The following is a 27847-nucleotide window of genomic DNA, read 5'->3' as shown; positions in this document are numbered from 1 at the left end:
GCCGCAGCAAACGGCAAATGACCGGTCAATGTGACAAGATGTGAATATTACGGGAAACAGTCCGGAGGGCGGACTGCTGGAGGAGGACAGGAGAAATGGGACTCAGACATAGGAGATATAACCACATTCCTGCCTTCTCAACATACCAGCATGTGCCTAACTTTAGCAAATGACTATAATGAGCAGTAATTTCTCACCCTGTATTGGCTAAAAAAAACACCATAATATGCAATGGTGAATTTGTCATCAAGCTGGCACAGCAGCCCATGGACAATAAAAGCCTGAGCTAGAGGCTGATCTCAACTAAAAACGGAAAATTCCACCTTCACATTATAGGGCAAGAGAGACAATGTCATTTGATCAGAGAAGAAACATGATAATACAGTGAATACGGTAATACTGCCGATATGAATATAATACAGATACACATAATTCTGTGATACTGATAAAAGCAGGAGGCAATTATGAAAAAGAGATGGACGGTTCTCATCAGTCAGCCGGCTATTACATGCTGAAGTCTACATGCCAGCTCTCCAGGCTGGAAGCCAATAAGCTCGCATGCAAGTAAATGTCTCTGGGCAGCCAACAGCCAATCATCTGCAGCATTAATTTATCCACTGCTATATCAGACATACAAGGTCCTGTGTGGGTCTTCAACAGGACAAGGAGGCCAGGGGCAGAGCTAAGTGGGGGGGGGGGGGGGGGGGGGTTGTCTGTCTGTGAGTCTGGACCAATGCTTGTCAAGGGAGGGGCAAGGTGGATGATGGGATACCTTTGAGGTATGAGGGGAGGTCAAAAAGGTATAAATTCACCGCAGAGCAGTCTAAACCAATTTTAAAGGAGTGGGGGGTCAGGGTACTGTGCAAGAGGGAGTACAGTTGTCACAGCAACGGTCATCAGCCTTGGGCCAGGATATCACCCACTATCCTTGGGGTTTTTCTGTTTTAAGTGAAGAAGATTGAACAGTTCAATCAATCAGAGCATTACAGTCATTTTCCTTTTTGTTCTTATGAAGTAAGGTGAGTATTTGATGATTAAAGAGCTCAAGCGTAATTATAAGGTGAATGAGTGTGAGCCTTAGAGGGAAAAATTGATTCAGAACACTTAGAAACCCGGTGGATGGGTGGGAGGCCTGAGACCAAAGCTTGGTTGCCATGACCAGAGAGGATATGGGGAGCTGAGAGTTGGTCTGGGTGACTTGGACTGCTGTAAAATTAGACAGGGACCCTCCCCCCACCCCCCAAAAAACAATACCTTGCCCCCCCAAAGAGGGCCTCCTAATTGCCTGCTTGAGACCCGTAATTCTCAATTTTCCTCCTTCTTGGGCTCCTCTTTCTTCTTCTCCTCCTTTTTCTCCTCCTCTTTCTTGGGCTCCTCCTTCTTCTCCTCCGTCTTCTCCTCCTCTATCTTGGGCTCTTCCTTCTTGGGCTCCGGGAGGAGGATCACCTTGCCAATGTTGTTTCGCTCCTGCATCCTCCGCATGGCGTCACCCACCTGGGGGAGAGCAGGGGCAGAGCAAGAGTCAGCGGCTTTCCGAGTCAAAGCATGTGAAGGAGAGAGAGAGAGCGAGCGAGTCACTGAATGACACAGTGAATGAGTCAGTGTATAAGTGAGTGACTGAATTAGAGAGTAATTGAGCGACAGAGGGAATGAATGAGTGAGTAATGATGAGCGAGTGAGTGAATAAATGAGTGAGTAATGATAAGCGAGTGGGTGAGAGAATGAGTGAGTGAGAGTGAGGATTTTTGTCAGGATTTTCACTGCCATTGATCCAGGGATCTCAATGGCAAATTTGCTCCATAAAGCCCCAAAATGAGTAGACAGACACTTCAGAGCCTGACTCCATCAGTCTCCATCCCAACCCCCCACCCACAGCCAGACCACCTAGCGACCAGTGCCACGGCAACAGCGGCCCATCTCCTAGCAACAGCAAATCTCTGAAGCAGGCCCCTGACGACCGTTAGATACGCACATAGAGAGAGGTGGAGTGAAGGAGTGTGGGGGGGTGCGCTCTCCTGAAGGAAAGAATGCTTGAGAATAGAGGGGAGGTCTTCAGAGGTGTGGTGTGTGTGTGTGTGTGTGTGTGTGTGTATGGGAATGAGGGAGGCTGTAGAATTGTACTGTCAAGTTGCTTAATTATGAAATAAAAATGAAGGTTACAACAAGCGCCGCCACTGTAACTGCTGCATCAAGAAGTAGCTGATCTTGAGGTAGGATCTCTCCTCCACTTCAACAGCCAGTGCAACAAATGGAAGTTAAACATCACATGACAGCTTCAACCTCACCTGGCGACGTTTTTACAGATAAGTGCATCAGAATGAGTTTCAGTGGTAAGGGTCTTGTTTGTGTATGCTTTATATGGTTATCTAGGTATTTAACAAAACACACAGTCCATGGAGGTCACCATGGCAACAAAAGAGAGTATGTGTGTGTGTTTTTTGAGCTTGTGTGTGTGTTGTGCGTGTTTGAGAGTAAGAGAGACAGTGAGAACGAAAGAAATAAACAGAATGAAAAATATAACAATGTAAAGGGAGTTCATTGAGAGCATCCGTTGAAAGACATTCAACAGAGATGTGCTGCCCTAGCAGCAAGGTATATAGCGGATTGATACTGGGTGGTGGTGTATGTAATCCATGCATACACTTTATGTTGGGTTTTTAGTTAAATTCTTCTTCTATGTTTGTAGAGTGAGTATGAGAGAGAGGAATGCGCATTAATTGGATCTGTTTGTTTGATCTGACACACTAACACACGCACATACACACCCACTCGGTTCCCCCACTCTCACCTGCTCGAAATGCCATGTGGAGTCCACCCTGGGCTTGACCTTGCCCTGGTTGTAGAGCTCCAGCAGCTTGGCCATCACCTGCGAGATCAGTTCAAACTCCCCGTCCAGATAGCCGAGGTGGTAGCCGCAGACAGACTTGTTAGCGTGCATCAGGCTGAGAGCGTTGATGGAGAACTGGTTGTACCAGGTCTTGGCCACGGCCAGCAGGTTCTTCCTCTGCCCTGTCAGCACGTTGGCAGCACCTGACAACGGCAGACGAAAGGTTTAAAGTCCCTTCACCTTCCCATCAGTCAAGCCTCATTTACAACCATGCTCATTTGTTAAATGCACCTCTGAAATGCAATTTGTAGGGTCTAGGTTAGTCAGCATGGACTGGCCTCAGATGTGTGTGTGTCTGGCAATCAGGGCAACGAGTTGGCTAATATTAAGAACAGTGCTGCTACTTTGCTTGTGCCAGGTCACCAGCCTTGGTGTTGTCCGTCAGCTGATGGAATGACCATTATTGTCACCTTCCTCTGGAGTGTTCGTAATACTAGGCAAGTTACTTGCTGTTGTAATAGTTTCTTTTCTAATTATTTATTCAGAAATTTGTTTTTCTTGTCTGACTGCAATTGAGCTTGCTGTAAGGTACACCATGACCAATGGGATGACATATTGAAAAGCTCTGATATTGGCAACATTGGAAGCATGTACGTTCAGAATGTTGTGATCAGCTGTTTTGTTGCAATCTTAACTAGATTTCTGGAGCATATGATGCTACGACAAGGGCACACAAATGTTGAGACGCTGCCTCTGCCCTGGCCTTTCTGGGCCCCTTTGGATTCAGCATTATTGCCATTACCATTCAGAATCAGATTCATTAGCTCGAAGATCTCCCGTCCCAGTTCTGTCTCTCTTTCTCCCTCTGTCTCTGACTCTCTTCTCTCTCTCTCTTCTCCCATACACTCTGACCACTCTCTCTCTTGCCCCAGTTTCTGTCTCTTTCTCTGTCCCCATATTCCATCTTCCCCCTCCCTCCCTCCCTTCCTCCCTCATTCTCTCTCTATCTCTCCCTCCCTCCCGCTCTCTCTCTCTGTCTCTGTCCCTGTCCCCAGATCCCCTCTCCCCCCTCTCTCGGGCTCTGCTCCCCCTGTAGACAGGGGACAAAGGCAGCTCACAGAGCAGAGCGAGCTGGAGAAGAACCACTGCGCTACATTCAGACACATTCCAGGTCGGGGGACAGAGCGGCCATTGTTTGTCGGCGCATACTTCTGATAAAGTGCAGGAGGAGATGGGGGGAGAGCCGTGAAGGGAGGGGAGGGGGGGGGGGAGCAAGTCCATGTTCACGGTGCGAGGATATGACCCTGTTTCTTTGTGGTTATCTCCTCGGCCTACCACTGCGTACGTGCAGCTCTAAGCTCAATGCCTGACAAAAAACCCTCCCACAGAGACTATATAGTAGTCAGAGAGCTCAGTCTTAGATCAGGGTATCTTTATACCCCGTTTTATAAGTATGCAAAAGGTGCATGTCAGCCTGATTTATTAATAGGCACTTAATAGGGGTCGGACTCTGAAAATTGATCTGCGCAGCAGTGGGTATTATCATCCCATAGAACAAGTCGTGTTGCATTTTCAGTGTGCTGCTCTGCATGACAAAGGTAGACAAGCAGCAGCTGCTCCCATGGACCTGGTGTCCAGGCCTCTCGCCTCAGGGGTGGAAGGCTCAAAGGTGCTGTCTCTCACCGTAAGTGATGAGCTTTCCCATGGGCTTCAGCAGGTTGAAAGCCTTGTGAGTGTCAGAACCTCCTAAGGGGTCCAGCACTATGTCCAAACCTAAGAGAGAAAGAGGGAGTTAGACACACGCACACACATACAAAGAGAGAGAGAGAGAGAGAGAGAGAGAGAGAGAGCGATACAAAGGAAATTTACTTTAAAAATTCTACTTCATCCAGAGCTCCTTGCATTGCAGGGTATTCATCACAACTGCCCATCCTGCATGCAGAAAAAAGCAGCGCACTGCGCTGGCATATCTACAGCCACCTGTCACAACCAGAGGCACACTGAGTGCAGCCCATAAATCAAGCTTCAGCTTTAAGGTAATTTAAGTCTAACTTGGAATGGTTAAAATAGTTATTTATCGTGTAATCGAATTACACTCTGGGTGTGGAGTCCTAAACAAATCATCTATTCACATAACAATGCAAACGAACCTACTTTTTAGTTTTTTTATTTATTACTTGTTAACTGCACTTCTCAATATGTTTTATAGTGTTGTACAGCTACACCATTTTTCTTTGGGTACACAGATATATTTCCTTCCCATGTCAGTAAAGCCTGAATTTAGCTCGGAAAGAGAAAGGGACAGAGTAGGAGAGAGAAAATGACAGGCAGAGAGAAAGAAACACAGAGAGAAAGGGAGGGCAAAAAGAAAGGCAGAGTGCAAAGAGACAGACAGGCAGAGAAAGAGGTACAGAGAAAGTGAGAGCAAAAGAGAGTTATGTAATGTTTATGCAGTGTGCATATTGGAGAAGGAAAGAACTGCGTTGCATAAAGGGAGGTAGAGGGAAAGTTGGAATATCTTATATATCCTGATAAGGGAAAATGTTGTTCAATTAATGGTAATTTATATGCATACCTTTCCTCACAAAATAACCTTAAAAAACTCAAAACGTCAATTTTGGAGCCATGCAGCCGACTTCAACCAGACTCTTCTAAAAAACCAGATGGGGTTTTTAGACATGCTCCTATTGGCCAGATGTCTACTGGTCATTGATCAAAAGATCACAACAACTCCCACTTAGCTTTTGTTTTAGCAACAGAGAGGTCTGGCAGAGAAAGCTTCCAAATTAGTCCCTTGAACATAGCCACATCCAGCTATGACACCGTTTGGTTTATGTGCGAAAGAGTTGTGGTGCTCTTGATTGTAAGCAACATGCTCGGATCAAAGTACAAAATAAATCCTGGAGATGCAGCTGACATTGGTTTAGAACAGTGATGGACAAATTGCAGGTCCTGAACAACATCTGGATCAGGATGAGAGGCAAACAGCGTTGTGATTATGATTTATGGTGGATACTATCATACAGAGCTCTGCTATTGCACGACTCTCTACTCCTGTATTTTTGTCGTTCTGTATTACCAAGTCATATCAGTATTGTCACATTAACAAAGGTTTGTCAGCAGTTCCTTAGGAGTGGCAATTGTGTGATTATGAAATTATGATAACTTCACTTGAGATGGGCTGCATTAAGAAATAATACCTGGCTCAACGTGTGGTGTCGCCAAGGAAAAAGCTTATATAAACAATGGTTTACACAGAGTTTGTGCCTTTTAGAACTTTAATTCCCATGTTTTAAGATTAGGATGGGATGAAAGCTAGACACATCAGCACATAACAGAGTTTTAAGAAACTGCAACAGTAAATAAAACAAAAGTTAAATAAGATACAACCATTTACTTTCTGCCAATACAAGTAAAATATGGTTATGAACAAAAAACAAATGCCATCTAATATAGGCAGTGGCTGGCAATACTGTACCTGAAATAGGACACTGTGGCAATGGCAACTGTCAGGCTATAGGACCTGAAACACGAAGCTGCAAACTCTTACCTTTGGGGCTGATCTTCCGGATTTCATCCACATAGTCCCGTGTACGGTAATCAATGGGGTGCGTGACCCCGCCCTGGCTAATGGCCTCGTGCTTGCTTGCCGACGCCGTGCCGAACACCGTCACATCCTTCACTGTGTGACACAGCTGGGTGGCTGCGATGCCCACACCGCCTGGGGAGGGACACACGGAGAGGGATGTGAACTAGGAAAAGAACACTGAGACTCAGACAGAGTGCAGGAAAAGAACACTGAGACTCAGAGAGGGTAAGGGAAAAAGAACAGAGAGACTCAGAGAGAGTGAGGGAATGGTACACAGACTCAGAGAGAGTGAGGGAAAGGAACACTGAGACTCAGAGAGAGTGAGGGAATGGTACACAGACTCAGAGAGAGTGAGGGAAAGGAACACTGAGACTCAGAGAGAGTGATGGAAAGGAACACTGAGACTCAGAGGGAGTGAGGGAATGGTACACAGACTCAGAGAGAGTGAGGGAAAGGAACACTGAGACTCAGAGAGAGTGATGGAAAGGAACACTGAGACTCAGAGAGAGTGAGGGAAAGGAACACTGAGACTCAGAGAGAGTGAGGGAAAAGAGAAAAGAGTGTGAAAGGGAATGGAGAGAAGTGAACATTGAGATTCAGGGAGTGAAAGGTGAGCAGTGGGACTCAGACAGAGAGAGAGAGGGACAGGTTTTTACAGGAAAAAGGTGCCCATGAACGTCTGAGACATACATGCCAAGTGATTTTCATGGCAAAGGACATTTGATTTATTTTTCAAGTAGTTCAGTCCTATTCTTTGAGTGTGACCATATTTGCTCACATTTGTTGATCTTGGTGCAGAATGCTAATGTATGTTTCCTCAAATAAACAAATGTATATGGATTTGGTGCAGCTGATGAAACAACAAATAACCAAACCCCATTGAAGTATTTCTGCAGGAAATGTCAGTGCATTATGTGCTGTCATAGTCAACTAAGCAAATAACACCACCATTATATGTTACTCTGAGATGGGAAAAACAGATCAAATGTAATTATTTCGTGTCCATAGTGAGGAGATGTAAACAGTTATAAAACTGAATGCTAGCAGGAATGAAAGACCCATAGATAAACACAGACCTGAGAAAGTGACCATTGTCTCTTACAAGGTACTACTGTTTCAAAAATGCCTTTCCCAAGGGGGGCCTGTGCTGCCCTCTCCAGGGAATCTGATTTACTATGTAGCTGAGCTATTTGAATCACAAACTCAGGAAAATGACAGCTGTTGTTCTATGCAGAATTGGGAAACACACAGTAACTCAAGTGACTGGAGTTCATAGATTGGGGTCCACGCGCACGGCATAACTTCACAATCAGAGTCTTTCCTTCTCCTATTGCAGCATATCACACAAGGGCTTGTGGGTAATCACAAGAGACCTGTAGATCAAAGTGACACCGAGATTAAATGGTGAGATTCCACAGGAGACGTGAAGCAGCGAGGCTGTATAAACACACGGGAATTAGACGTCAACGCACGGTCAAGAAGTCAAATCAGGTTTTGTTAAGTGACTTATAAACCAGTTGCCGGGAAACCAGAAGAGACCTAATACAGCTTGAGGCCCTCAACTGACAGAGGTCTCTCAGGGTTGGCAATGTCTTACAGTGAAGTTTTTTGCACCTTGGACAGAAAATGGAAAAAGGGAAACAAACAATGTTCAAAACCGTTTGATTTCTGATAATACATACTAAGCACAAAATGAATCACAAATGCAGAAGAATATTTCTGATGTGGAATTTGAGTTAGAATTTAGAAGCGTGAAAGACTTCATTGTAGGTGTACCATTTTTTCATGTTACATCAGATTTGAATCAACCTTTCCAACATCACCCCTCTACACACCAACACACGCATGCGTGCATGCAGCACGCACAATAACATTTGACTGGTTGATTTAAAAGGCATGTGCACACTGGCACACAGGCACACACACTAAAGAAGGCAGAAAAATAGAAGATGAGGGCCTAAGAAACCTGACACAGTGACCTTGCATGAAAGGGGAACAGACATTCGTGTCAGAGTGACAGATGGATGGCACTGTCTCTGACCCGACCCATCATCCATAATATCTGAGCTGGACAGGGCCGGCTCCACCCTGGTGACATTTAGTCCGCCACACCCATTCTCCCAACACTGAGCCAAAGCTTTCTCAAAGCCTCCTCTCACCTCTGCAGCACAGCAGGAACGCAGGAACCCGATCACATCTTCAGCCAGAAGAGACCTCTAACCTCAAGATGTGTCTCGCTTAAGCTAAAACTAACAAAACTGCAAGAGAAAAGACTTAAATCTTTCTGTGGCAGGTATTGCCAGTGGATGGGTTCGTGACCTTGAGGAAGGCTTTAACGGTATTGTCTCTTCTTGTCCTTTAAAAGGTAAGCCATGTAGTTGCCTAGGAGACTGAAGTATCAGGGTGGTGAGGGGAGCCATTTTGTTTTATTAGATTTTGCTCCCTTGGGTTTGGGACACAGCGGATGTTGATCAGATGCTGAGCCCCTGCAGCTAGGAGGGAACATTGTTCCCAGTCTATAACATCATCACCGCTGAAATAATGGCCACCATTTGTATGGGACATGAAGCCAAATTATGAATCCAGAAACTGTTTGTGTGTGTGTTTATGCGGGTGGGGCTGTAACACATCTCACATCTCCCTACAAGATGTCAGCATAATGAAAAAAGTAGGGATTTCCACTTAGTTTATTCATATAATGCAACAAGCAGCCATGAAAAGATTAGTAAATGTGCAAATATAACATGTACATGGTACAGTGCCACTCAGGTTACCACTGGTGTCCACAGGACGTCAGTGAGAACAGAATGATGTGTGGAGTGTATGTGTATGTGTGTGATACTGCAAGGTTAAATATCATTCAATGGAGTACCAGTGCATAAAGGGAGGGCCTTGTTTTTTTATTCCTACACTTTATTCACTGTGTTCCCCTTTTGCCAGTCCCATTTCCCTTCATATGCCTGGTATAGTGAACCAGGACAGAGGAGTCACCAGAGAGGTGCACCATGGTGGCCTAGAAGACAAACTGGACTGGCTGTGCCAGCTCAGTCAGCCTTCCTGCTTCCTTCCATGTCTCTGCCGATCACATGACCCGAGGCAGCAGTACCAACCCCCCTCGTAGGGGTGGGAAGATTGACACAGCCTTTCATCCACTAATCTCTGCAAATATGTGCACTGATTCAATCAACCCGCTGCCCTTTATACCTGATCTCTTTCTTCCTCCTTCCTCCATTGTGCTCTCTCTCTCTCTATCTCCTTCTCTGCCCACCCCTTAATCTCTCACTCTGCGTCTTCCTCTCCATCTCCATCACTCTCTTCACCCTGACACCGTTCCACAGGGAAGACGCTCTCCATCCCAGACTTGGCGGGGTGATGACTTCCCTGAATACCCTCCACCACATGCAAGAAAGCAGTTGGGCAAATTCCCACAGCTAATGCCATTCGTTATGGTTGGATTCGACTGAATTGTTTACTCATGAAAATTAACGCACGTCAAATATGGTTTCTCAGCGAGGGCCCGCAGAGGGAGAGACCACACAGTAGACTCTCTGTCTCTTTTCTCTGACACCATTTGGCCCCTGTTCCTCTGTCGTATCAGCGTGACCTGCCAAGCTGAGGCGGAATTTCCCCTAACCCAGCGGAATTCAGCCCGATGTTGCGCCAGCACTTCCACACCCAGAGTTTCATGGGATACGAACATGACGCCTGGCCAAAACGGGGAGGAGTCTGATCGGCTTGAGTTTGGGCTGCAGGTGTTTTTTTTTTGATTATTGGTGTGATATGGACTGAGCTCTAGGTTACAGACCATGCAGATGTGTGGATGTGTGGGTGTGTGGGTGGGTGGGCGTGGGGGGGATGATGAGGGCCGCGGGAGAGATCAGCAGGAAGGGAACGACCGAGCCCTCAGCACTGCTGGACCGAGGAGCAGAGGCGTTCCCCCTGATCGGGTCCGGGGGGGATGCAGGGTTTTGGGCTGATCTGTCCTGCGCTACAGCTCCAACAGCTGTGAAATAGCGGCTCATGGGGCTTATTTTACTAGCATTCGTAGCAGCTCAGTCCAAACTTCCACTCGCAGGGGAAGTCAGGATGATCCAAAGCATTCCTTCATTACCTCATCCCATTTCATATTCCGTGGTTTAATTATTTCAGTCTCTGAAGGCCTACCATCTCGACATACACAAGAGAGGGCGATGATCATGTTTTGAACAGTGACAGCCAACAGTGACCGATGATACGTGCAATAAAAAGGCAGAATGATGCATGTTTCCCTTGGTGAGTGTCTTCCTCATGAATAAATGTTGCTGCTGCCAAGCTCTGCTCTTTGTAACCTCAACTTGGATAGCAGTTTGTTGTAGGGATTAGGGATACTGTCTCATAGTCAAAAAATGCTGCGAGTTCAGATCCAAACTGGACCACTGCTGTTGTAGCGTTGTGCAAGAGTTAACCTAAACGTTATAAATTCCTGGTTTTATAGAGTGATAACACATATTAAACAATGCAACCAGGATAAGGACATCTGCTTACAAACATTAAAGAATGTTCACCGTATTCTACACACTCTATCTCATCTAAGGCTGTGTGCTGTAGAGAGGAAACTCCTTTTTAGTCATCCGGCGAGGCAAACTCGCAAACATCCGGTGCCAGCGGCGAGGAGCCCGCTAACTCCCCCGCCTTGATTTCCTGAGAGAGAACCAGAACTCTCACATGCTCACAGCTGCAGCCGGGGCAGCTGAACCAGGTCACGTGACTGCAGCAGCGCCGCGCGAGGCAGGCTATTGGCTGGCTGGACGCTGCGCCCATTTCTGTCTCCTCAAACTGTCTCTATCTCTGCCCGCTGATCTGCTCCCACTGGGCTGCTACAGGCATGGGGAGCAGAGGGAGTGTCGTGCTACAAGGGGCCGTGACACAGCCTGGCTGTTCAAAGAGCTAAATTACTGTTATCTGGTGTCCTTCCATTACTCACTGCGGGGCGTTTGACCCGGACAGCGTGAGATCCAATGGTAGATCTTCTTTAGTCACACAGGTGTACTACCAAATGACAGTATGGATGTTAACTGAAACAATAGTTTGGTTTACTGGAGCCCTCGCCCTGCAACTGAAAGGCAAGCCATGCCGCCCTTTGTCCCGCTGTTTGGCCCTTAACATTTCTGAGATGGGCTTCAGCAATGGCACCACAGTTGAGCGGTACTCTGCATGGTCGTGACTGTGCCGCCGGCCGCTTCAAGCCACGGCAAACCAGATCAAGATCACGACTCAATGCTTCAGGGTAGGTTTATAAAGGAAAAAAAACACACACAGTAACCGTTAGGCGGTTATGTTTCTCATCGCAGTTGTGTGCTTGAGACAGGGCAGAACCAACAGCAGCGCGGCGTGCTCGCTCTGCGGGCACGGCAGGTGCAGCCGGGCGCCTCCACTCACCCATGCACAACACCAACAAACTGTCTCCCCAGCAGAGGCGCAGCAGGGCTTTACGGCGCGTGTTTTGGCAGCCAGCAGCATGGAACTTACTGCAGGACCCCGTCCCTCACACAGCTGCGCCCGCCTTCAGTTCATGTTTCTGTACGTCTCTCTGCCTCCCCTCTCGCTCTCTCCTGGCTCACCCCCGCTTGTTCCCAGTCTCTCGCCTCTCAATGCAGCGCAAGGCTCGCCAGCGCATGCCGAAACAGAACGAGGCCGGGGCGTGGTCAGGGGAGCCTGGGGACAGGCCTAGCCGGGGCGCTCGGCCCAGGTCAGGGAAAGGCCGGAGGAAGGTTTATGTTGCAGAGAGAACCGCGACGGCCGTCCAACTGTCAAGTGCGTCTCTCCCCTCCTTTCAGAAAAACAAAAGTCCTTGAGGCACGCACACACGCCCTCGTGACGAGGTGTTGTGCAGCCGGGAGAGGAGCGCCGAGCCGGGGTGTGAGACGGAGGATGCAGATGTGCGTGCTTGGGGAGCGTGGGCGGGGTGAGAGGAGAACAATATGGCATTGTTAGGAGAGGGGATGGGAGCGCCGAGGCCACTGGAGTTTGGGGCGTGTGCCTGCGTGTGCGTGCATGCGTACAGCAGGGGGTTATTTGGGGCTAGGGGGGGCAATAGAGTTTGGACGGTCCAGGTCGGCAGAAGCCTCACTCGGTGGCCACGCCTAGGGAGCCCTTGGGTCTCTGCCGAGAGGTTTACGGATGCAGCTGGCCGGAGGGCTCTGAAGCGACCCGCGTCGCCAGGGCGATGGCCTGCGCAGCCAAGCATGAGGCTGTAACTGTCACTGGCTAGCGCACTGCGGCGCGCTAGGACTGACACATTGCACTACGACGATGGCCCCTGTGACTGAGCACGGCACACTCATGACCATGTTTGCACTCATATTCATTCATACAACCAATGACGCTAAGATTTAATCTACTGATGACAGAGCTCTGGAATCAATAACTCAGGATCCACCATTCCAAAGTATTCTCTATTAACTCTATTAACAGGAAATATGGTTATGGACCAATAACAAATTAATGATGACAAACAGAAAATACAGTCAACATGTTAATTCACTATATGGCAGCATCTCCCAAACCTGTCCTGGAGGACCCCTTGTCCTGCATATTTTAGATCTCTCCCTGCTCCAAGACAGCTGATTTAAATGATCAGTTTGTTACTAAGCAGCTTCAGGAGTTCATAACGAGTTGATCATTTGAATTAGCTATGTTGGAGCAGGGAGAGATTTAACACATGCAGGACAAGGGGTCCTCCAGGAGAGGTTTGGAAAACGCTGCTATATGGTATAGAAATGGGCCAAGCAATGTTATGTATTGTCAACGAGACGGCAGCAATATCTCATCAAACACTGCACCTGCCACCAGTGTTGTCCAGTGCGTGGTATTGATCTGTAGCCTCTCTTACGACTGCAGACAAATCAAATGCGTCTTCCGAATTGAGATATTAATCCTGACCATGAGATTAACTGACCAATTTCCCTCTTTACCGATGGGTCCAAGAGAACCTTTGTGCTTAATCACGATACTTACACACAATACTGACTCACTTGCATAATCACAAATACTCTGTATTCAACAGATATGTGTTGAACATTATACAGTACAACAAGCTGGATAAGCTATACTTCTACATTTTCAGTTATTGATTACTTGGAAAAAAATACCTGCAAGGTTAGTTCTAATTAGACATGGATTTAACAGATATACACTGGTTCTACACCCAAATGCACAAAGCTCTGGAAACAGCAGCGTGCTTAGCAAAGTGCGAGTTAGATTTGACATACACACGTGTTTAAAGAGTCACTTCTTTCCATTTGACGCTTGTCTTTCATGGTTCATGGACTGACTACAACCTTTGTATGTAAATAACAGAGCTAGAGTATTTTGGATCACACAATGGCTGCTCACCCTCTGCATTATTCCTTAACTTTGTCTTTGTCTTACCCTCCAACATAAATATTTAGATGGAATGTGTTTATCAAGGCTTTATTATTTGTGAAGGTTGTCAAACCTGAGCTGATTCTTGTTAATAAACATTTTGGCCTTGAAGGAAAGTTAGGATAATCACTGACATGTATATTCTGAGTTTAACAATGTATTACTGTTACATTACTGTTAAATTACACTGATAGTGAACAACATACTCAGCACTGGCTATAAAATAAACAAATGCAAAAATATCTTATATATGTCTGCCTTCTACAATCTTTTGAACTGGCTGTGGCAATTTTGACAGGCCTCCATTTTACCACAGCCTAATGTATGCATTAAAACAACAGTAAAATCTAAACAAAATGTAAATCTACACACATATGCAAGAACACCCACCTGTGGGCACAAACTGGCAGACATACACAATTATGGAAACACACACACACACACACGCTCACACACACATGCACTCAGCTGTGGGCACACACACAGCCTCTCAGGTACCCTGGTGACTGCAGGCTGTGGTCTTGAGCATGAGGCAAACTGGCTGCTGAGGTCAGAAGACCAGCACTGACAACAGCATCCAGTCTAGCACAAGACTCAAAAGCAGTGAGATTACAACATACCATGTGACCACGAAGTCATATGATTTACCCCATGTTTCCCTGGACAAAGGTGTCTGCAAAGCAATAGAATAATACTTATACGGTAATAGCTAGGATAATGAAAAGGGGAGCCCATCTATAAAGACCAGTCCAGAACAAGCTGCCCCTCTCATGTGTGCTCAGATAAATCAATGAATAAAAGCACTTCAACTGCCATCAGTGAGGCTGTCAAGCAGCTGTTTCACTCATACTTTTATTAATCCTCTGTAATGTCCGGACAGCTGGGGTGCATAGACTGAAACAGGCCACAGAGGGGAGGGTCCTACAACTCCCATTGCTGGTTGCTCTGTTTTGTCCAAGGGAAATTTTAATATCCATTTCAGTTAGGCAAAACATTAGACAAGGTCTGCTCTCCATGCTATGAGCTAGGCTATATATGCTTATACCATATCCATGCTTCGTCTGATATTTTAACAATTTTTTGTCAAGTCAAGGGGCATGTAGCCCTGCCCTTGTGTTCAACCGTAAACACTTCAACAACAGGTGTCATTGAGACACACAGTGCCTCTTTCTCACATCCAAACTAACCTATATGCTGGCCTGAGTGACCAATCCCCCTGCCCTCATCGTCTCATTCCCCGCACACACATACACACTTTGGGTAGACAGGCATTCTCTCTCTTTCTCTCTCTCTCTCTCTCTCTCACACAAACACACTCACGCACACACGCATGTGCAGGCACCCACTTAATCATACCTGCTCACTCACACACAGATCATCACAGACAGAGGCATACACTCATGCAAACACACAGGTAAGCACTCACGCACTAAGTGCAAGCAGGCGTCCAGCCACACATTACAAACTCATGCCTGCGCAGACGCATCTTCCCTCCAGTCTCACACGCCCCGCCCCCTCTCCTTTCCATACACCTGGGCTCAGCTCAGGCCCTGGTGAACACGCCATCAAAGTCAACTCTGAATCCTGCTTCCTTCTGACCTGTCTGTGCAGCTAGCATTGTGATGGCAAAAGAGCACATCCGAAGGGGCGTGTCCCAGTTAGCACAAAGCTTATAGTGTGCAGCTGTTCTGCAGAGAAGACAGAATCAAACCTTTTTTTGCGCATCGGAACCAAAAGACCGCCACACCCCCTACCTGCAGCCATGTGGACCAGCACGCTCTGGTTGGGACGCAGGTTCCCGAAGTCGAAGAGCATCATGTAGGCCGTGATGTAGTTGACCGGGAGGGCGGCTCCCTCCTCAAAGCCCATCCCCTCCGGCATGATGAAGGTGTGGCTAGCCGGCACGGTCACCACCTCCTGCCACATCCCGCATCGGTTCAGTACCAGCACCTTGTCACCCACCTGAGAGAGAGGACAGATACAGGGGGAATGGGTCCATTATAAGGGTCTCATTATAATCCCAAAACAAGGCTTTAATATGAGCAATATTATCAAGTTAAAGCTCCTTCGATGGCTACCCATTTATAAGACCAGGCTGTTCCAGGTGTATTAGATCATACATGCAGATGTTTGCTTTATTTTCATTATAAACAGTTATTGGATGAGCAGTTGGCTTTATCCTGGGAAACTGGCTATTTACATCTCATGAAAATTCAGATTCAGACTGTGTACCTGCATGTTACAGCAGCAATCAATTGCTGTCATGGGTTACCATGTATACATGAATACCTTCTTATTGGTAGAGTGGGCACGTTTGACAGATTCAATAATCAGGACGCCTGACTGCTGCTGCACACTGCAGACAAGGGCTGCGTTTTAGCGACCCGATCACAAAACGAGGTCAAGACGACCACACTGATGTGATTCATTGAGGCAGAAAAAAAAAAAAAACGTTCTCAGAATCTACCATGGAACCATTTTCACGTTGCATTTATAAAGCGAGAGCACAGCCTAATCGCTCTTCCACACCACTGACTGAAATGTGGCTCCAGTACCGCGGTGGCACTCTGCTGCCCCTTGTGGCTGGGGCTGGACCCCTCCAGTCACTGCACGGACCACTCAACTAACAGCTTCTCTCTGCTCACCCCCAAAGAGAAAGCCACACTGTAAACTTCCTGGTCGCGCCTGGAAAAAAGGGGTGGACCGTTAAGGGGGCACAGGAAGGAGCACCAACGTCCACATTCTGAAGCCTCTTCCTGTTTTGTTTTTCTAGCTGCAGGGAGTCAGCCCTTTCTCCTCTTCCTTGTCGCCGAGACAAGACAATAGGCAGTCTACTCTGCTGGCAGGGATCCTGCACGAGAGCCCGGCCAAGTTCTTCCCTACCGCAAAAACACAAAACAAACTTTCTCTTCCTGGGGAAAAACGCAGAGCTGAGTTTTTTTTTAAATGGCTGGCAAAGGGTAATGCCTATGCACTCCAATTACAGAAGTCTCTCTCTCTCTCTTTCTCTCCGTCTCTCGCTCATTGCATCTTCTGATATTCATTGCCCACAGGATTTAATTGGGAAAATGGCATAGATCGATTGGCAGGGGTTTTTGCAGCATATTACTCAAAATGGACTGACTCACAGACCTCATTTGTCCACATCAGCATATATTTATGCGGACGTCATGCACGCTGCCATCTGTAACACTCCAGCAGAGGAACTGCGCTCACGGCAGGAACCAGCCAGTCGCATGACGCTGGAATACCTCTTCACCAGGTAATCTAGGGCACCTACATTTTCTTCATGGGTTTCATTTCAAAAGACTTCGGCTCTTGAAAATGAGGCCATCTGCGGAGGAATTATACCATGTGGACAAAAACCTGCACTTGGATCAGGCAGCAGTTGGTTCCATTAAATTATAAGGATACATCGCTCAAAAGTCACAACACACAACTTGCCCACTGCCCACAAGAACAAGGATTGTCTATCAATGCAGAATCCCAACATTTCCACACACCATGCCCATGAACCTTTCCGCCGAGGCTGCAACACAGGGGCTGTCAAACACAGACAAGTCAGTGAAGAGTGCAGGTGTGCGGGCCCTGCCTCCACTATTGGACTGGGCAAGTTTAGATGATTCCAGGACATTTCCAGTCATGAGCTCTAGCGCCCCCCGGAGGTGCACACCACCCAGATTCACAGCTCCCCTGCCAAACTCAGGGCATGGGCAACCTCGGGCACCACAGTGCATTTACGCTGCAGGCAGAACCTGGCACCAGTGCACCAGTGATGCAGCAGAGACCAACAATAACGTTCTGCGGCCCATACTACAGGCACAGAGCAGCCCGAATCCCTTTTTATTACATCTGCCTTTCTCATTTTTGACCCTTTTTTATGGCCATCTGTCAATTCTGAGAGTACAAAATACACACAGAGAGCGAGTTCCTCCTCTCCAGAAAGGGGGTGGTAAGGAGGGGGGAGGAAATACCAGACTGACAATGTGGGACAGAGGAACATAATTGAGAACATATGGGGCTAGATCCTAGAGGAACGTGCACACTCCGAAATCCAGGGGTAAAAAAGTGCTGATGTTACGACAGAACTGCGGGCCTCAATACAATTCAGGAAATTTACATTTCTTTTTTTTTCCACTTCCCTGCGCTGGTCAAGGGTTCATTTCAGGTGATACTACTGAAGTATTAAGCCATTTTCAGCAGGATTTTGCTGGATGTCAGTCTTGCTCACTCTACCATAGACCATGCATGTTCTCATTCTGAGGAGTTTGGCCTTTATTGCGTTGTCTTGTATTCATATTCAGTGTATGGGGAATTTTAGGTGGGGGACAAATGAAGCAGGGTGAGGCGTCTCTGTGCTGCTCTACCCTGGCTCACATCCGATTTCCCCCATGCTCAATTATCACTGTGGGTCTGTTCAAGCCGCAGTGATCTCACGGCCCCAGCCAATATGTCTGCCAGCGTGACAATCAGGCCAAGTTTGCACTTGTCCCCATTCCGCTATGCTACATGGGTGGTGGCAGGGTTCAGTCTCACCGAGCCTGCAGAAGGCATGCAGACACCAGGGAATAAATGACAATATCCACTGTCATAGTCAAAGTCAAACATCACTGCATCCTTTATTACTTGAACAGATGTAGATGCAGATTATCCTGGGCAGATTATGAAAAGATATTCTTAATGCACATAGCTGAGTTTTCCAAAGAACAGTCGGGGTCTTATACATTGATATATGACAAATGGCCCTCCTGGGATTTGAACCAAACTGCTCCACAATGGGGCTATGCAGCAAAAAAATTAACTACACAGATCTGGGCTCAGCTGGCTTGCCAGACCAGTGCAGTGCTCATTTTCTTATAGCCCCATTTGACAAGGAAATAAAATGCATAATCTAAAGACAAAGCTGCAGGAAAACCTCATTAAAAGTATCACTAAAATTGCCCAGGTTTGCATCTTGAGACGCAGAGGGGTGTATAACAGTACATTCAACGAAACGGTCTGATAAATAAAGCTAGGAATTTTAATGAGATGGCAGGCAGATTGAAGCGCGATGAAAGAATAGTGTTGTGACAGCACTTTATGCAATTCATCCGTGCATCCTTCTCTGCTGCTTCGCAAGGGCGCACATCAAAATAAAGGCCAACTTAATACAAAGCCGATATTGATACGATTATTTTGAAGACAATGTAACTTTTTCTTACACAACAGTTTGGGGTAGTGGGGACCGGTAGGGCCCATAGCAAATTGCCCTGCGCTAACGTGTGCTGCTTGCCTGGTAGCAAGAATTGACGGGTAGGTGGAAACTACGCGATACCCCAGTACACTGAAAAGATGTCTGAATTAACACGTCTATTGTAGCGGTTGCTGTTGCCAAGGAATCAGAAAAGAGAGCAGACAACGCATGAGTCATCCTACAGTTTTTAAAACAAGTATTCATTGGAGAAATGTGTGAAGGCTTCGTTTTTCACGAGTCCTATTCTTGACATGTTCATTACTCCTTCATTTGAACGTTTACGTTTTAAATGCCAGTGGACATTTTACACCAGGCCCGTGCTTAAATTCCAGGAAAATGTTTCTTGGACTTTGCTTTAGAAATTTAATCTTCTCTATCAAGTCATTGTTTTTAAACGAAATCGTCCATGAATGAAAAATGCAGAACGCATGTGGGAGTTTCCTTTTCGCAGGACTAGGCTGTTGACAAAGAGCGGGTCTGTAATTTACATTTTCTTTTCTCGTGGCGCGCCTCGCCCTACACGTTTGCTACGTGCAATTTGGACTCTCTCCAACAACAATAGCAACTGTGCAAGTCACGCAGCACTGCATACACACATTTACACCACCACTATATGAATTTGGGTCAGTTCATCGAAAAAGCAGGTATTCCCTTGAACACATTCATGAATTTTCTTTAAATTCTCTACGCCTCGCTCCTCAGAACTAATCGAGTTTTAGGATGGGAAAAGAGCGCTAAATGAGATTATCAGACAGCTACACAGCAGGTTTGCTGTCGTAAAAACCTACAGTTTGGCAACTGCCAGTCACATATACACACAGGAACACTTTTTGTGTGCGCCCAACGGTGCGTTGGTAGCGTTAAACTCACTGTTGTTGAAGCAAATTCAACAATTACGTCGTCATGTCTGGAAAAAAAACACTCCATTAAACTAAGTGCGCAATTCAAAGAGTTTTCTATAGACGCACAAATGTCAGCGAAACACGTCTGAAAACTACGAAGTAATTTGCCAGTTGGCATGTCACGGTGTTGCAGATCGTTTCATTCAATTGTTCATAATGACCGAGGAAAAGTTTATACGCAAGAATAGAAAAAAAAAAAGATAAAATGGGGCACTGGAAACTCAGCGACCCTAGGATATTCTGACTGAACAGAATATTCTAACAGCATCACTCTACCAGACAATGCCAAATGAAATTAACATTTTCTATGAACTGTACGGATGCAGCTAGCATCAATAAACAATGACTAAATAAATACATAAACTGCCTTAAAAGACGTGTGAAAATCGCAACCACTTGAAATCAATAGTATGTTTTCAGTGAGTCAATCGCACGGTAATATGTTTTCACAATAACAGGTTATATTGGAACAATAAGCTAAATGAGGAGACAATATGAGAGAGAAATAGAGGCAGGGAAAGTGATTGGGGATGAAAGGATGCGCTTACTTTTCTGTCCGTTACTTCTTCGCCCAGAGCCTCAATCACCCCGGAGCACTCCATACCGGGCGTGACAGGCGGGGACGGCAGTCGGTCGTACAGCCCCTGTCTTCCCAACAAATCTGCGAAGTTCAGACCGCACGCCTTGACCCTCACCAGAACCTCGCCATTCTTCGGAGCCGGCTTCCCCTTCTTCACCTGCAACTTGACTTTGTCATAGCCTCCGTGGCCGGAGAGGACCAGGGACCGGTAGGTAAAGACCTCCTCCTCGGGAGCCTTCTCTGTTGCCGCCGCCGCTGCAGCCGGTGCAGCTTTGGCTTCAGCGGCCGGCTGAGACTCCTGTTTGGACTCGGATGTAGGCTGTTCAGCTGTTTTGGATTCTTGCTTTTGTTCCTCGGCTTTCTGCTGTTGAGCAGGTGCGTCTTCGCCAGACATCGTATAGCCTACGTTGCTATTCTCTGGAAAGCAGATGATGGGGATTCTTTTTGACTTCTTGTGGTCTTTGTTCGTTTATGTGTGTTTTAGAGATCTGCTAGATATTCTGAGTCTGTTTACGGCAGTGTCTGACAGGAGAAAAATATATGCAAAGAAAAAAAGAAATGACCAGCGCAACACACGATCACTGTCTGCACAGGTTTGCGATAACGAGAGCGAAACCTTTGCAACGGCTTAGCTGGTCAGAGACTGACAGCTCTGTGGTTTGACTAACATTGGGAGTTGGAAGGGAGGGGGTGAGCTGCAAATCCCGGAAAACGGATATCGAGAAGGTGGAACGATGGCAGAGTTTAAAGTCATAGACACCCGAGCACAGTGAGAGAAGAATTAAAAATGAACTCAACAGAGAGTAGATTACATTATAACTAATAATAATGACGCATTGTAATTAATTATTATTATTATTATTTTTTTACCAGGAGCATTATGGTAATGTAACAAAGTGAAATGTAACGGCACAATACACAAACTGTGTTATACCATTTTCAGCATTTTCCCATTCTAATGTGCCATTGAAAAGAAGGCAAATCTTCAGGGGAATACCTATTCATATGATGCATATGCATATACATATGATCCTTCTGGGAGGGTGGGGAAGGGGAAGGGGAAGGGGGATCTATTTTGGAATATATGATATTTGTCAATATATGATATTTGTCAATATTTCAAATAAGAAGTGTTAGTAAAAGGTGGGTAGAAAGAAATGGGACACAAATATGTGAAATCAAGTGTTATTTCTGTGTGACATCAAGGCTACTAGCAATGGAACAATAAGTCAGGTATAGTGATGGAGGAGACAAAATATAAATGTCCTCAAACACATGCAGTTTAGATAAGGAAGAGAGCTGATTATTCTTTATCAATACGTACGTTAACATCAATATCAGTCATCGGTTTATAGTGTAGCGGTTCTTACGCCCAGTCTTTGGCTTGGGTTGTGATGCAGCGTGATGTAATGTAGAGTAAATGTTCAATCAATGTGTATTGCTGCTTGGTCATGATTAAAGATGACTGGGTGACTAAAGTGGTTCACATGTGACAGCGTTTTCAGAAGAAATCTTGATCATGAGACACTTTGCAACGCTGTTTAAAGGACCCTGTGACAAAGCCATCATGTGCCAGAGCTGTCCTTTCACTTCCCAAGAATTTTGGTCTGGATAAAGATTTCTTGCATTCTCATTCACGTCAGAACAATCCATGGCCTCTAGGCTGAATATACGTAACTGTACATGCACGCACGCAGACACACACACACACACACACATACACACACACACACACAGCTGGAATGTTCACAGCAGGAAGTGAAACTGCGATAAACTGCACTATCCCTCCAAACTTCCTCCTCTCCTATCCTCTCCTCTCCTTTCATTGAATTCTGGTTAAAGTCTTGGCCCCTTGGCAGTAGAAGGCTGGACAGGGGAGGCCCAGAGGAAAAGGCTGTTTATATCCCCCATTCTACTGTACTGGACCGGAACCCTCAAAGTAGACAGGATACATTGTTGCAACTTCCCAATGCCATTGACCTGCAAACTGGAAAGGTTTCCCAAGTTCCTGCTGTTGCACATAGTACAGACTTTACATTGCACAAGAAATGAATAATGAACAAGTGTGGGCAAGATGGGTCTCCAAAAGTTTCTGACTGCTGCTCAATCTGATTGGTCGCCTTCTGTTAGTGCCAGTAAATGGCATGTTCTGTAGTTTTGTGTGTAGTTTTTGGTGTTATGTCATCATGGAGGAAAATCAGCAGGCCTGACGACAGACATCACTGTCATACCAGGGGACAGACCAGAATAAAAAAGATGAGTGACAGCATGTTATATACATCATTTGAATATCTCCTACTGATGATAATGTCCTGTTGAAACTCCTGAATACGATCCATCTAACTTAATATGCCAGACTTCACACATTACACAGTCATCATAGTAAAATATAATGTATTCGACAAATCACAGAAATAAGCAGAAATGTGTGACAAGAATGAAAAAACAGATTTAATTTCCAATTAAACTGACTTCTACACAATGTTCAATGAAGACTCTGCATTAGCACTTTTGAACCTCACTGCCACATAAGCTAAGCTGCCACAAATTCTGTGGAATGGTGAACAAGCCTTTGATCTTTGGCAGTTATGCGAGTTGGCAGTCAGTTAGCCTCTTCCCCTTATTTATCCAATTGCCACATCTGCTCATTGTAGACAGAAAACAAGGCAGCCATCTTAGTTGTGAACAAAGACTGGTTAGCAAGGTAGCTACATAACTAAGGTCCTAACCAAAAGGTTAAGAATAATCCTAACATAGCAATATAACTCAACAGTCTGTAAAAAGATATTTCTGAAATACTGCAAGTAACAGGTGCTGCTGCACAGCCGCTGTGCTGTTTTGGAGGCTGGTGCTGCCATGCTTAGTTCTGCTGTTTACCTTTCCACCCGGGGGAGCACATGCTAACAGAGCAAAGGAAAATAATGGTCGATAAGATGAGATAACTATTTAACCACTTTTTAACCACTGTTCATGCCATGGGACCAGGTACACCATGTATTGTACCAGTAGGCATTGGGTGGGTAGCTAGCTTGCTTTGTAGCTACATCATTAGCTACATTGTTTCATATTGTACCAGTTTTCCGTAAATCATTGGCTAATAAACAATCAGGCTGAATAACTTAATGTCTAGCTAGCTTAGTTAGGAGTTAATTCAGCTCTGTACAATGAACACCAAAAAAAATTAAGCTTACAAAACATAAGGTGCACATACTTATTCTCTATACGTCAGTAGAAATGCTTGCAAAAATAAGTCTGCAATTAAAATTAGTGATACCAAACTAAAGCAAAATTACATAACACAGCCTGGGCCACATTAGCTCACACAAACTGGAAAAGCACTATCCAAAAGAAAACTTTGTTTCCTAAATTCTTTCATGTAAGTCAGCTGTGTTTTTTCTTCTTTACCATCTCCAGAGAATATCTTTAAACATTTATGCCACATTCTAACCAACCAAGCAAAATTCAATAATAACAATAATAATAACAACAATTGTACAAAGTGGTACAAGTATGATGTGTTCAAGTAATGATAAGAAGAAAATACTAATGATAATAAGCTGTTTCAAGATAATTGTGATTTATCAGCAACTGTGGTCTAAGAGACCAAGGGGTGGTTATTGTTTTTTGTACAGTTTTGTAGTACTTAAAACACAGGGTGTGGAAAGTAGCCTATGAAGCAGTGGGTTCACAATGGTTGGGAAGGTTGTAATATTACAGTAAATATAAAGAGGTAACCATTTACATTAACTCTATCTACATACAGCATTTATAAAACATTCATAAATATAACATAAAAGCCACATACATCATTGTTAAAGCCTTACAATATTCTTAATATAACACTTTATTGCTCTTTTGTGAAACATTTGTAAGAGATACAATAATTATTGCACCATAGGCATATTTGATATAAAAGGATTGCTGACTCAGACTCATAAATATCACATTCATAGTCATTAAAGTACATTACATTATTGTCATTTACCTGGCTCTCTTATCCAGAGCGACTCACACAGTGCATTTAATAACAGGGCACCGCTAACCGCACATGAATGAGCATCAGTGCCAAACACAGTGCTGAGATCACATCATGTGTGCCTCGAGGATAAGAGACACGGTCATTTAATAAGACTGCTTAAAATAGCTCCATAACAACACCTATGCATAATGATATACTGTGTGACACGTTTCCATTGAAATTTACTGATTTGCATGGCCGGACCTAGAGGTGGGCAGGGGTGGGGGAGGGGTTGCCCACTCAAATTTTAGCATTGCCCACGCAAATGACTGATCGTTGTTCTGGCCAGAAGCATGTGTATTAGTGATGTGCAGTATGTGAACGAACGAATCTTTTTGAACAAATCTTTGAGGTGTACTGAGTGTACTGAATCACTAGTCTAAAAGATGTGATCTTGTTTGTTCCTTCCCCTTTGAAAACATGTGCACTGATTAGCTGGCATAGCAGCTATAACTCTCCCTCCAGTGGATATTAGCTATGCAGTCTGTCCATGAAGCAGCCTATCACAAAACTGTCTAAGCAGTACATTCATGACGACAACTAGCCAATGGCTGAAATACTAAAACACTCGAAGCACCTCCTATTGGCCATCTTGGCACAGCGGCTCAGTGACTATGCTGACCATGGTGACTACAGCACGCGACTGACTCTGGAAGACTCGAAACGCCCCCACTGTGTACTGTGTACTGAATGACCTGATGTACTGTTGACAAGTTCTCAGTACAACGGTTCATTCAGACTCAAAAGATCCGGTGACTACAAAGACTCTAAACTCCCTCTACTGACCTGATGTACTGTTGACAAGTTCTCAGTACAATGGTTCATTCAGACTCAAACGATTCTCTGACTATGTTGACGATGAGACCCGAAATGCCCCAAAATGTTCTCAGTACAATGGTTCCGTACGACTCCAAAGAGAACAGGGTGAAACACCCTCTACTGACCCGCGTCACTGTTAAACAGTTCAGTAAACTACAGTGGTTTTGTGGATTATTTTAATTATGATGCTTAGACTACATAATATATTGTAGCTGTTGATAGTTAGCTGCTGCTGCTGCTAAAGAAGTGTGTATTCCCATAAATCTTTTTGATTTTGTTGTTAGCTTTTCTTTATGATTAATGTTCTTTCTTTAAGACTTTGTTATGTAGGCTATGTTACTTTGTTACATAGTTATGTTAGGTCATGTGTTTATTCGGTGCGTTTAATGAACTACCGTATGTGTGACAGATAGCGGGGGCAGTGACATGCCTTCACTGTCATATTACGATTTGAGCAGTGACTACAAGTATATTAAAATGTTTGTGCTTGGTTTGTTCAAAAGTTGTAAAATGAAATTTTTTGTTTCGGATATAAGCGTGCCTCTTTTTTCCTCAGTGCATTTTCTTAGTTTTAGCAAATGACATGTAGTTATTATAGGCGTACACTTTAAAATGTGGGGTTCTGTTACCTTCCTAAAGACAAAGTATTTTGAGATGTTTTTTTTATTCTGAAATAAATTTTCTGAAACAGAAACTTTTTTTTTCAATGAAAATGTAAAAATCTTCCTCTACTTAATTTTTAGCTAATGAGAGATGTAGACTGCTTATTATTATGTAACTTGACTAATGAGTTGAGTTAGGAAAAAAAAAAAAACATTAGTCCCAAATGCCAGCAGGATTTGGCCCCGCTACTCAGTGGGGTCCCCTACAATCTTGCCTGATGAACTGTAGTGGGATTACCAACACTCCAAGATGTTTTTAACATGTGCACTTGTATTATTATAATTCCACACCCCTGAATACATTTTACAACATTTCTGACTCCCCAGGAAAAAATGACATCACGATAAGAACAGGAGTCTTCAGGAAAACAGCAAAACTATTTCTTGTGCTGCCCTCTATTGGTCACTAGTTACAATTACTAACTTCCATTCAGACGGGGTCAAAAAAAGGAAAATGATTCATAAAGGAGCACATATGGCTTGTTCTAGTAAGCTTGAATCCTGACAAGCTGTCTTATACAACATCAGTTCTTTCCTACTCATGAAATATGAAAGGCTTTAGCTACAGCAGCACAGCTGATTAGCTAGTGGCAGAAACAGTGTTGGGATTAATGTGGGGTGGCAGTGTAGCATAGTAGTAAGGAGCAGGGCTTGTAATGGAAAGGTTGGTGGTTTGATTCGCTGCTGGGGCACTGCTGCTGTACCCTTTGGCAAGCTAGTTAACCCAGAATTGCCTCAGTAAATACCCTGCTGTATAAATGGATAACATGTAAAAAATGTACTCTGTGTAGGTCTTTCTGAATAAAATGATGTAATTTATTGTGCATTACTGGGTCAAGCACATCTGATTGCAAAGCAACTGTTGAATTTCCATGAGCTGTAAACACCTTTATTTGAAAAAGTCAGCTTAAGCTATGACATTAAACTGCTTTGCTGATTTAAAAAAAAGAATTACAGACTCACAGGTTTGCTGTGTGCATTAAGGACCTTCACCTAGAATGTCAATATTCAACAGACAGAAATAAATTTGTCTCCAGAGAGCATCAATCACTCATTGTATCCATTATTGACCTGTTATATTTCCCAAACTGTTAAGTACTGTATTTGATACTGTATTTACGGTACATTTTAGTAGCAGTACCACTTCATACCAGGAGGTGTCCATAAAAGCTAGGGTATGGATCAAGCCGGTCGTTTTATTTTTTTTTTTTTAGAGAAAGGGCAACAGCATGGACCACGCCGATGTTACAATGACGCAGGGGCGGCTGTACGGCGTACCTGCATGATAGCGCTAAGAGTGGCAGTTTTTTTCTGTTCTTTAAAACTCATAGTCATGGCAGAGCTGCAGCTGGAAACACGGCTCTTTCGACATTAATAGTTTCAGCAAATCGTTATTTTTTCCAATAAGGATAGTTTATAATCTCCTCCTCAAGGCGACAAAAGAGAAGTCTTAACAGGGATACAATGGAAGTGTTCCGTCCAACTGATGAAAAGATGCAGTAGCACAGCAACAGTGGAGCTTGTTCTTGAAAGTAAAAATCAGGTGTTACCTGTTTCTCTCGTTTTACTTTTTTGCAAATCGAACTGATGGCAGTCAACCAATCTTGTCATTTGTGCTTTAAAAATACATCAAATCTGCAAATTATTCAGTTGTTTATTGTGACACGTTACAATTTCGACACAATATGACTATAATTCCTATTCGTGTGCATCCAAAGGCTTCAGACAGCAAAGGTAATTTACCTTCAATTAAATCCAGTGTTAGCAAGTATCAGAGGTCGTGGCCATGCAGGAGACACATCTTAAGATGTGA

At 44.8% G+C, this 27847-nt stretch overlaps 1 protein-coding gene across 1 annotated transcript; it reads right to left on the bottom strand.

Annotated features, from left to right (window-relative positions):
• Positions 1-695: 695 nt before the first annotated feature.
• Positions 696-21184, bottom strand: LOC118794417 (synaptic vesicle membrane protein VAT-1 homolog). Its single transcript, XM_036552668.1, has 6 exons — positions 20504-21184; positions 15575-15782; positions 6378-6548; positions 4511-4600; positions 2789-3030; positions 696-1494 (listed from the first exon to the last, which is right to left on the bottom strand). Exons 1-6 carry the CDS (start codon positions 20927-20929, stop codon positions 1306-1308), a joined length of 1326 nt encoding a protein of 441 aa, XP_036408561.1. The 5' UTR covers positions 20930-21184; the 3' UTR covers positions 696-1305.
• Positions 21185-27847: the final 6663 nt, after the last annotated feature.

Source organism: Megalops cyprinoides, chromosome 19 (genome assembly GCF_013368585.1).
Source record: "Megalops cyprinoides isolate fMegCyp1 chromosome 19, fMegCyp1.pri, whole genome shotgun sequence".
In the NCBI taxonomy this organism is placed as follows: Eukaryota; Metazoa; Chordata; class Actinopteri; order Elopiformes; family Megalopidae; genus Megalops; species Megalops cyprinoides.
Note: the sequence above shows the minus strand (reverse complement) of the source record. Positions and strands in the feature narration are given on the sequence as shown.

Coding starts and splice junctions, on each gene's coding strand:
- LOC118794417 (XM_036552668.1), bottom strand. CDS start 20,929: ATGTCTGGCGAAGACGCACCTGCTCAACAGCAGAAAGCCGAGGAACAA. Junction 3,031..4,510: donor GGGAAAGCTCATCACTTACG/GTGAGAGACAGC, acceptor TGCCGTTGTCAG/GTGCTGCCAACGTGCTGACA. Junction 1,495..2,788: donor CCACATGGCATTTCGAGCAG/GTGAGAGTGGGG, acceptor GCTCTCCCCCAG/GTGGGTGACGCCATGCGGAG.